At 43.0% G+C, this 11,146-nt stretch overlaps 1 protein-coding gene across 1 annotated transcript; it reads left to right on the forward strand.

The window, feature by feature from the left end:
• The first annotated feature begins 7,385 nt into the window (after positions 1-7,385).
• On the forward strand, positions 7,386-8,266 carry LOC123461657 (myosin light chain kinase, smooth muscle-like). The gene has a single exon (XM_045153255.1). It carries the CDS (start codon positions 7,403-7,405, stop codon positions 7,976-7,978), a length of 576 nt encoding a protein of 191 aa, XP_045009190.1. The 5' UTR covers positions 7,386-7,402; the 3' UTR covers positions 7,979-8,266.
• The last annotated feature ends 2,880 nt before the right edge of the window (positions 8,267-11,146 follow it).

Here is an 11,146-nt window from a genome sequence, read left to right on the forward strand (position 1 = left end):
GTAACAGAGGCCCCAACAGCAGCAGACCCAGTAGCAGCAGCAGCGGCAGACCCAGAAGCACCAGACCCAGAAGTGGCAGCAGTGGCAGACCCACCAGCAGCAGCTTCAGTGGCAGCAGAGGCAGACCCAGCAGCAGCAACTTCAGTGGAAACAGTAGCAGTGGACCCAGCAGCAGCAGCTTCAGCAGCAGCAGTGGCTCCAAAAGTGGCAGCTACAGCAGCAGCAGCAGCAGAGGCAGCAGCAGAGGTGGGCCCAGCAGCAGGAGCTTCAGCTGCTGACAGACAGACCAGAGGCAGCTTTAGCAGCAGCAGTTCCAGCAGTGGGGGTGCTGATCTGCAGGGCCACAGTTTCCAGGCTCAGTTTGCCCTGCAGGAAAAGCCAGTGCCAAGCTCCAGAAATCAGAACAGCAGCCCGACGACCAGGCAGCAACTTGACTGAGACCAAAATCATCCAAGGTAACTGGGTTTGCACCAGGGAAGGGTCTCACTTGGTCTCAAGCTGACTTGGATCCCTCAACAGACCAGAAATCTTAACCTCTATGTTGATAGAGGATCTGGTTGTTATAATAACTACTCTGGCATACATACCTGGGGCTGTTTTTGATTGAATGGGTACAGTGTTTAGTTAAATTTTAGAATCTACCTGTATTTTATTCCACTCAGCCTACTTGAATACTCCCATAGCAGGGAAACTCAACCCCTAGGAGCACCTTTGTAGATACTCCGTGAGTCTTTAGAGCCACACCTAACACCTTAAGCTTCTACCCTGAAAATATATAATATCAAATCAATTGATACAGCTAGAATACCCAGCTAGCTAGAAAATACAAGCATTAACTTAATCCAAGATGCAAAAATATATACATTATAACACAAGAAACACTAAAAAGCAAGATGATATAAATCCACCTAAAAGTATTAATGCATTAGAAATGACCTCCAGTGAGAACGAGTTAGAGGAAATGCCTGAGAAAGATTTCAAAAGAATGATTGTAAATATGTTCAAAGAAGTCAAAGAACAAATCAAAGGAATCAAAGAAGAAATCAAAGAGGAAATCAAAGGAATCAAAGAGGAAATCAAAGAAGATGTATGGAGAGCCAAGTGGTTATTAAAATCTCCCAACTGGAGTTCCGGCCAAGATGGTGACCGCCTAGCTGCCCTGCAAATCCTGGGGAAGAAAAGGCAAGAAATTAAGGGTTTTCTGGGTCTTCTTGTCAGTGGGGGGCTCAGAAGGGGAGAAATCAGGGAACCTCGGATCCACTCACGGGCGGGTAGACTACCCATTTCACCAAATAGCTGTTGCACCCTTCTGTCATCCCACACCCTATCCCATGCCCTGTTGCCCTCCTGCGCATGGTCCTGCGCCCCATCCCACATCCCGCCACCATACCGTGTCCCATCCCACACCCCGATCTGCACCCTGTCCTGCACCCCGCCGCCATCCCACAAACACAGTCCTGTGCCCCTCCCCACATGCCCCGCAGTCCCTCACACCACTGCCGTGCCCTGTCCTGCACCCCGCTGCCGCTCCCCACTGCTGCGCCTGGCTGCGGGCCTGCCACCACTGCGGAAGCTTAAACTGCTCTGCACATTTACCCACATTACTGCTCCTTCCGCTGCACATTCAGTGAGTCTAGTCCCACAGCAACTGCCATACAAACCCAGACTGTGTCTCTGGCTTGCACCAGTTCAGGTGCCTACCCAGCCAGCCCCCATTCTCCTGAGATGGGGGAGCACAGACTGTTTCTGGGTCCCAGTGTTCCCAACCAGAGTTTGGGCTGCTTCAGGCCTTGGAACCTCAGTCCACCTCCAAACTCAAACACAGGCAGCTTTGGCGCATTACCACTTGAGAATTCAGGCAACTTTGGCACCCCTGTCAGGCAGTAGATCGGTGGCTCTGGCAAGTGGGAGCCAAAGCCCAGGCTGCTTGGCAACTGCCCCAGGTGGCCTCAGATTCCCATTGCACTAGAGCACAAGCCGATCCACCCACCTACCTGCCCATACACTGTCATGGGCAGACCACAGCACAAAAGAAATAACATGAAAAATCAAATGCAAGAAAATCCAGTTAGATCACCTAGTCCTACAATGAATAATACATCTAACCAAAACATCAGGATCAGAACATCAAATTGAAGCTATGAGCAATGCAACCCTGACCAACCTACTGATAGAACTTGCAGGAAAGCAACAAAGGACTGACAATCATGTGGATGCTACCATCACTAAGCTAGAACAAATTGATAAGACATTGGAAGGACTTCAAAGAGAATTAATGGATTTGAGGGAAAGTGAAAAAAAAAGAGGAACTTAAAAATCAGCTGGCCATACTAAATGAAGACATAAAGAAATGCAAGGATGAATTCCAAGAATCATCAAGAAAATCAGAAAATGATATGAAAAGGGAGCTTGACAGAGTAATGGAAATGATACATAGAAAAGTAGTAGAAAATGCAAACATAATTAAACAAGTCCAAAACTCTCTAGAGGCTCTCAAAATAGAGTCAGTGAAGTGGAGTATACAAACTCTGATCTGGAACCAAGATGGAAGAAACAGTTCGAGAGTTCAAAAACTTTAGTAAGTTCAAAAGTTCCTGCGAACAGAACATGAGGGAATTGTGGGATACACTTAAACGTCCTAATATCAGAATCATTGGAATATCAGAAGGAGAAGAATTTCAGACTAAAGGCATGGAGAACTTATTTAACAAAATAATGGAAGAAAACTTCCCCACTCTCTTAAAAGAAAGGCACATCAAGATACAAGAAGCCAACAGAACTCCAAACAGACTGGACCAAAGGAGAAACTCCCCAAGACACATTATCATTAAGACTCTAAACATTGACACCAAAGAGAAAATCCTAAAAGCAGCTAGGGAAAACACCATGAAAAAAAAAAAAAAAAAAAAAACACAAAAACACTATTCTGCATGAAATCAAAGTAGCCATGCAGCCAATGAAGGAGAAATTCTGAAGGCTGAGTATGTGTTTATGACATAGGAGCAAAACCACCAGAAATGCAGGTGAACCACCCACCCATACACAATCTTTCCAGAAGACACACCCTGCTAAATGATATGGTGCAGAGAGAAACTAACAGATATTACTCCTAATAAACCCAGGGTCAAACCACAGCTCTGGCACACCCTAACTGAAATTCTGAGCAGGTTTCCCTAATCACACCTTTTTTTCAGGATGACCTATATTAAGTGGGAATTCATAAGGTATCTATTCCAGACATTAATGATTAATGGTCAACTAATGTTAATTATGATTGTTTTCCTTTATAAAAGGTAATCCAGTTTATGATTCCAAAAAATGGACCTGCAGTGTTTACTCATATACTCCAGCCCCTTGCTATCATTTTTACTACTTCCAAAAACATTGGTAGTACTTTGTGCTTTACCATTTTGCCTTTATCCAAACTCAAACAAGTCATGGGCAAAAGACATTTGCACCTTTAGGCTTTGACATAAGATAGGATGGACCTGTATGCAATAAAATCTAGTTTAATCACTGTCACCCTGCTCTCATAGTACCTGACAAGGTCATAATATCTAGGAAAAATAAGTAAATCACCTTACTACACCTATTATCACATAAACATGTCTGATGGGATATGGAATCCTGGACTCGGAGAGAGGTTAGTGTCTTTCTCAGTAATTCAGAGTGTCCTGAAGATCTAAAAGACACTCTGCATAGTTAGGTTATTGCTGTAGCCAATTCTAGGAGGAAACTGGCTGCCTGAACAAGAGGCACCATATTTGAAACTTGTTTGCCATGGAAACATGCTTCCCTGGATCCCTCACACTGCAGGAAGCACTCATGGAGTAGCTGTGAAGTGTACAGTGCCATGAAAACACCAGCAATGAGTTCCACTGAAGTGTCCAGGGGATCTCACATCTTGTGGAAAACATCCCAGCCACACACAGGAAGCTCTGAGGCACAGCATTATCCAGGACCCTTCATGAGTGGGCTGAGCTTAACCTAGGCTTCATGACCAATTCTCTCTGTCTTCCCTCCACCTTCTTTTTATAACATTAATCCCAACTTCTACCTGTCACAGTCAATGATAAATGTTCCTTTACCATTTTAACTCTCTCCAGAATGACCATGAAATAATAAGTCCAGTAAGACTGTCTTTCTAATATAAACTAGAAATAAGCTAAAAGAAAAGTGAATATAAGATTTCATCAACCAGTCTGGCTGAATCAGTGAGGTCTAGATTCACTGAGAGACCCTATCTCAAAAACTTAAGATGGAGAGCAACCGAGGAAGACATCTGCCATCCACCCCTGGCCTCCATAGGCAGGTGTGCACATGTGCCTCCACATATAGATGTGTACACAAACACACAAACACACACACAAACATCCCTACCATACACATACAAATATCCTCAAAAAATATTTTTGCTGTTTTGGCTCAATAGTTGGGAGAAAAAAGCTTTACCTTCTAGTTAGAAGGAGGTTAAGTCTGACATGGAAGGGAAAGTGACTATCTGCCTAAGGGGCTGGATCTCTAGCAGTGCAGCTCTCCACAGTCACGAAGTTCCAACTAGTCAATCAGCCTTGTAGAATCCAACACAGGTATGGCTTTTTCCTAAGAGCTTTGGTTCATACTCCAGATTCAAATGACTTGCTCCACATTTTCTTCTGGCCACATGTATCTGCCAGCTTCTTGTTCACAGTGACATACATATTTTCTAAGGAAACAGAAGGTTCATCTCCAGCTATCTTCTTTCCTCTCTGAGCCTTAGCCAGAGTTACTTGTGATATCCATATTTCTACTCCTTTCACAGAAATCTAGGCCCTTTGACATGTAGGTACATGGAACCTCTCCCCACTGCTTAGTTTAAAAGCCACTTCCCAGCTGGAGAAATTGCTCATTGGTTAAAGGTGCTCTCTTGAAAATCCTGTCATCATGGGTTCATGTCCCCAATATCCACATAAAGACAGATTCACAAAGTGGTGCATGTGTCTAGAGTTTGTCTGAGGCCCTGGAATACCTGCTTTCTCTCTCTCTCTGTGTGTGTGTGTGTGTGTGTGTGTGTGTGTGTGTGTGTGTGTGTGCTGTGTGTATGTATCTCACAGTGAATTAAAAAAAAAAAAAAAAAAGCAAAAGCCACTTACACATCTTCAGGAATTTGATATGAAGTTCCCAGCAACTCAGTACTAAAATCTGCATTAGTCTTTCTACCAATGGATACCTATTTTTAGGTTATAGAGGATAGGAAGTCCAGGGTCAGGCCTGCATGATCAGTTCATGATGAGGTTCTAGTGGGAAATTTTATGGTGTATAGATGCTCATCTTCTTGCTGGATCTTCACATAATGTACACAGTATAAGAGAGCTCTCTAGGGGGTGGGCTGGAGAGATCACTCATTAGCTAAAGTGAGTTGCAGAGTTCAGATCCCAAGTAGCTGTGTAAAATCCAAGTGTGATGGTGCACACCTGTAATCCAGCACTGTGGAGGCAGTCAGGTGACTTTCTAGGGTTTACTGGCTAGCTAGTCTGCGGGGCTCCTTTCCGCACAGGTAGTGCCGAGGGAAAGACCAGGCCTGCTGGTTCCTCCCTAGGGGTTGAGGGGATGATGAGCGTCGGACGACTCAGAAACCTCTCCTGGCCACCAGAGAAAAACCACACTGAGTCGGGAGTCTTTGCAATGCAGAAACAACTCGCTTTATTACTCTGAGCAGTTGCTTATATCATGTTGGGGACGAAGGCGGGGATTTTAGGGTGGGAGAAGAGGTAAGGGCCAATAGTAAACTTTAACTATTGAAATGGTAATTACAATTACCACGAGGAAGTAGCAGGCCAGAAGCCCTTAGGCATCCTGCTGAGTCATAGCTGGCCAGATACAGGTCCCCAAACTTTAGCTAGGCTCAGGAAGTTCCACTAGGCCTCACGCCTGGGCCTTTCAGGGCCCAACACTAGTCTATCAAAATTAGAGAGCTTTAGGCTTAGTGAGAGATACTACCTCAAAAAATAAGGTGGAGGGGTAGAGAGATGGCTTAGCGGTTAAGCGCTTGCCTGTGAAGCCTAAGGACCCCAGTTCGAGGCTCGGTTCCCCAGGTCCCACGTTAGCCAGATGCACAAGGAGGCGCACGCATCTGGAGTTCGTTTGCAGAGGCTGGAAGCCCTGGCGCGCCCATTCTTTCTCTCTCCCTCTATCTGTCTTTCTCTCTGTGTCTGTCGCTCTCAAATAAATAAATAATTTTTTAAAAAATAAGGTGGAGAGCACCTGAGAAAGACACCAGACATCTACCTCCACATGCATATGTGCACACACAGTGCACCCACACATAAACACATACACACCCATATACCCAACATGCATACACACACATGCAAAATTTAATTAATTGATTGATTTTAAAAAGAAGCTCTCTAGTGCCTCTTCTTGCATGAGCATGAATGTCTCATCTATGAGCCCATTTAGCCTTAATTAGTTCCCTACTACAGATACAGCTACAATGGGTAGGGGGAGGACTTCAATATATGACTCTGGTTGAGAGCCACATATGTACAGTCCTAACAGCTCATTAAATGTAATCTTGGATACATCATATCTGCATATCTGTGAAAGATACCACTGTGTCCTTTGTCTGCTTTACATTCTATGAGAATCAGTTCAATGAAATATATGTGAAGACTCTTTGCCAACCATTAGAAACTGTACATCAGCTAAATGAGGAAATTTTCAGACAGCTATACAATGTAAGGAGTATAAAACATACTGGACTAGAATTACTTACTGGTTGGCTTTTACTGCAGTTCTCTCTTAGGGAAAAAAAGCAAATGGCTGCAAAAGACAAATCATATTTTTGTAAAAATAATCCAAAGTAACAGCATGAATTCTCCTTGGTCAATTTCCCACATTTCCTGTCAGACAAGGAAAAATGAGGTCAGATTTCCATTGAAATTATAACAATAACAACAGGGTTTAGTAGGTTGACAGTAGACTGAATCATTTTTGTTCTTTTTTTTTAAATTTTATTAGCATTTTCCATGATTATAAAAAAAATATCCCATGGTAATTCCCTCCCTCCCCACCCCACACACTTTCTCCTTTGAAATTCCATTCTCCATCATATTACCTCCCCATCACAATCATTGTACTTACATATATACAATATCAACCTATTAAGTACCCTCTGAATCATTTTTGAAAAGTTTAACAACCTAGATTAAGATAATGCAGTGCTTCTGTCTAACAAGAAAATACAGCTAAACCCAACATTGCATGCCTTAAATATTCTGATGTGATGCAGTTATATCTAGTGTATGTATGTCACTGATAGTCTAAAGAAAATTTTATTAAGATAATTTTAACTTGGAGAGAGCGCTTGAACTGCACCCAGTGCCTTCAGCACCCATGGCTGATGAAAGACACCAAGAACATGGAGGCTAAGAAGCTCTCCAAGGACCGGATGAAGAAATACATGGCAAGAAGGAAATGGCAGAAAACAGGCAATGCTGTGAGAGCCATCGGAAGACTGTCCTCTATGGCAATGATCTCAGGGCTCAGCAGCAGGAAATCTTCAACAGGGACACCGACCAGCCCGCTCAACGCAGAGAAACTAGAGTCTGAAGAGGATGTGTCGCAGGCTTTCCTTGAGGCCGTTGCAGAGGAAAAGCCCCATGTGAAGCCCTATTTCTCGAAGACCATTCGTGATCTGGAAGTTGTAGAGGGAAGTGCTGCTAGATTTGACTGCAAGATTGAAGGGTACCCGGACCCAGAGGTGGTTTGGTTCAAAGATGAGCAGTCCATTAGGGAGTCTCGCCACTTCCAGATAGACTACGATGAAGACGGGAACTGCTCCCTGATCATTAGCGACGTCTGCGGGGATGACGACGCCAAGTACACCTGCAAGGCTGTCAACTGTCTCGGCGAAGCCACCTGCACGGCAGAGCTCATTGTGGAGACCATGGAGGAAGGGGAAGGGGAAGGGGAAGAGGAGGAAGAGGAGGAGTGAAGCGAAGCCAGACAGAAGCAGTTTCTAAGTCACTTTTAAAGGACTAATTGTTTAAAACTCAAAAACAAGCAAACAAAACTCAAGCTAGTAAAAGCACCCGGTGTGATAGGTTACCTAGTTAAGTCATTGTGGGAGCTGGTTCAGCACAGCGAGCAGCCGTACCTGGCAGTGTTATCGATGGGCATTCATTTGAATTAGCTGGCACCTTAAGAACTAATGCAGCTAGATTTCATTTAGAGGAGAACGCACGCCAGCGACTTTGCCAAATGATTTTAGAGGGGGAAAATAACCAAAAGAAATATTTATCTGGGAAAAGACATGCATTTCCCAACTGACCACTCACCAAGCACTACAAGGGCTCTGGGCATCTCAACCCAGAGCCCTGGAGACAGAAGGCCCCTCTCCTCCCTCCCCCTCCCCCCCCACCCAGAGAGCCCCTCTTCTCCCTCCCTCCGTTCTGGAAGGAGTTGAGCCCTGCTGACTTAGGAAGCACACTCCATTCCAGACATAAGGCAGACAGTCTTTCCATCTCTCCCCCGTTCCCCCTGTCAGCTTTTCTGGATCTGAACTTGTCACGAGTTCTGTGCGACATGAACTGTGCTTCTTAGATTCTGGAGACAGCTCCCTTGCTCATGGATGTTTCAGGCTTCCTTAGGGAAATAAAATCTTCCTTCTAAATCAGTAGGAAGTCTAAACTCACCCCCTCATTGCAAATGTCTAGCAGCTTCATACATTTGCATGAGAACCCCGGGGGTGGGGGGAAAAGAGGGGGGCGAAGAAATCCTTGCTTTTCTTCTTAAACCAGCCTGCTTCTGCGATCAAGATTTCTATGTCTGGCTGTAGGAAGTCCAGTTTGCTGAAATGTTCCTTTTAATTATTTATTAGGCACTAGGAAACGGATGAAGAACTGTAGAGCTCGTGTATTGTGGAATCTCCCTTAAGACAGCCTGCGTTTAGCACGTCTTCATTCTCAACACCTTCAAAGAGCTCAGCCTGCTTTGCCGGTTCCCCAGTTATTTTCCTTCTTTGAATGCGTTATCCCTGCCTCGCCCTCATCCTCGAACTAGATCCTTGGTCCAGATGAATGCACTCAGACTTGCATCTTCAGAAATGTTTAACTTTCTCTCACTACATCGACACTTACATTTTTCTTTATGAAGCTTTCTAAAGGTCATAAACAAAGACCATAAACTGATACCCCTAGTGCATTTCCTCTGTGTGTGCGTGTGTGTAACATTCCAAATACTTTTTCACTGTTTGTAAAGTATAACAAGTTAATATTTCAAAAGACTTTTTAAGAGTTCCTCAAAACCAACTTTAAATTACTTCTGTGCAATCCTACGCAGTATCAACATTAGAAAAGTATTCATCTTTTTAATCTTCCATTCTATTTTAGCTGCTTTTTGCTGCTAGTTTCCAGTTGCCAGTGTTTTTCCTATCTTTGGTTTTCAAACAGTTAATGATATTTTTCATTATAGCCACAGTATTGCCACAGTTTATTATAATAGGGGGATTTTAATTTGATAGAGCATTCAAAGTGTTTTTCTTCACTCTTCATTGTGTTTTGACTATAATCCTTGCGTGTATGTTGTGTGTGCATGGGTGGTGTATACATGTGTTTACAGGTTAATGCCTTCTTGGGATTGTGTTAATGTTCTGTTTATTATGCCATCAGAGTAATGAATGAGAATGCTATGACTGTAGTTAGCTCACAATTTTTAAATTTTTTTTTTTGGTTCATTTTTTATTTATTTATTTGAGAGCGACAGACATAGAAAGAAAGACACATAGAGGGAAAGAGAGAGAATGGGCGAGCCAGGGCTTCCAGCCTCTGCAAACGAACTCCAGACGCATGCGCCCCCTTGTGCATCTGGCTAACGTGGGACCTGGGGAACCGAGCCTCGAACCGGGGTCCTTAGGCTTCACAGGCAAGCGCTTAACCGCTAAGCCATCTCTCCAGCCCAGCTCACAATTTTTAAATAAAGAATACCACAGTAAAAAAAAAAATAATAATAATAATAATAATAATAATTTTAACTTGGTAGCAGAGGCCAGTAAGTTAAAAAGGAGACATAAAGGGAAGAGAAAGGAAGGGAGAGGATACTTAATAGGTTGATATTGTATATATGTAATTACAATGATTGTGATGGGGAGGTAATATGATGGAGAATGGAATCTCAAAGGGGAAAGTGTGGGGGTGGGGAGGGAGGGAATTACCATGGGATATTTTTTAGTAATCATGGAAAATGTTAATAAAAATTTTTTAAAAAGATAATTTTAAAGAAGGCTGTGTGAATATATATAAAATTTTTAGCCGGGCGTGGTGGCGCACGCCTTTAATCCCAGCACTCAGGAGGCAGAGGTAGGAGAATTGCCGTGAGTTCAAGGCCACCCCTGAGACTACAAAGTTAATTCCAGATCAGCCTGGACCAGAGTGAGACCCTACCTCGAAAAAAAAAAGAAAAAAAAATTTTACAGTAACTTTCTGATGTACCTTCCTGTCCATCCTTTTCCATCACCGTTTTTGTTCATGCAGTTAGAATTGCATCAGTTCTGTCTGGTTATTTCCCAGAGTTCATCTTTTCTTCTATAGAAAATAGCTGACACATCATAGGTAAGAAAGAAACTCCACTGCAATACTGGATTCAAAGAACTTGGAATAAGAATGTTTTCCAGCAGGGCATAGTTTCTCATGCCTTTAATCCCACCCCTCAGAAGACAGAGGTAGGGGGAATCATTGAGTTCGAGGCCAGCCTGAAACTATGTAGTGAATTCCATGTCAGCATAGACTAGAGAGAGACACTACCTTGGAAACAAGAACAAAAAAAAGTTTTCCAAAAATGGATGGAAATGGGAATCATCATAATAAACAAAATAGGCTAAGCTCATAAAAATAAAAATAGCATAACTTCTTACATATGTGGAACCTAGATTTTACACATACATATACACACTATGAGAGTAGAAGCATGACTATTTGGGAAGAGAAAGAGAGAAGGGATGGGAGGGAGTAATGGAAAATGAATATGATCAATATATGTGTTATACTTGAATGGAAATGTTATTATGAAAACCATTGCTTTGTACAATGAAGACAAACTAATAATTCTTCTTTTCTTTTTTTTTTTTTAATTATTTATTTATTTATTTGAGAGTGACAGACACAGA

Source organism: Jaculus jaculus, chromosome 6, assembly GCF_020740685.1.
Source record: "Jaculus jaculus isolate mJacJac1 chromosome 6, mJacJac1.mat.Y.cur, whole genome shotgun sequence".
NCBI lineage: Eukaryota > Metazoa > Chordata > Mammalia > Rodentia > Dipodidae > Jaculus > Jaculus jaculus.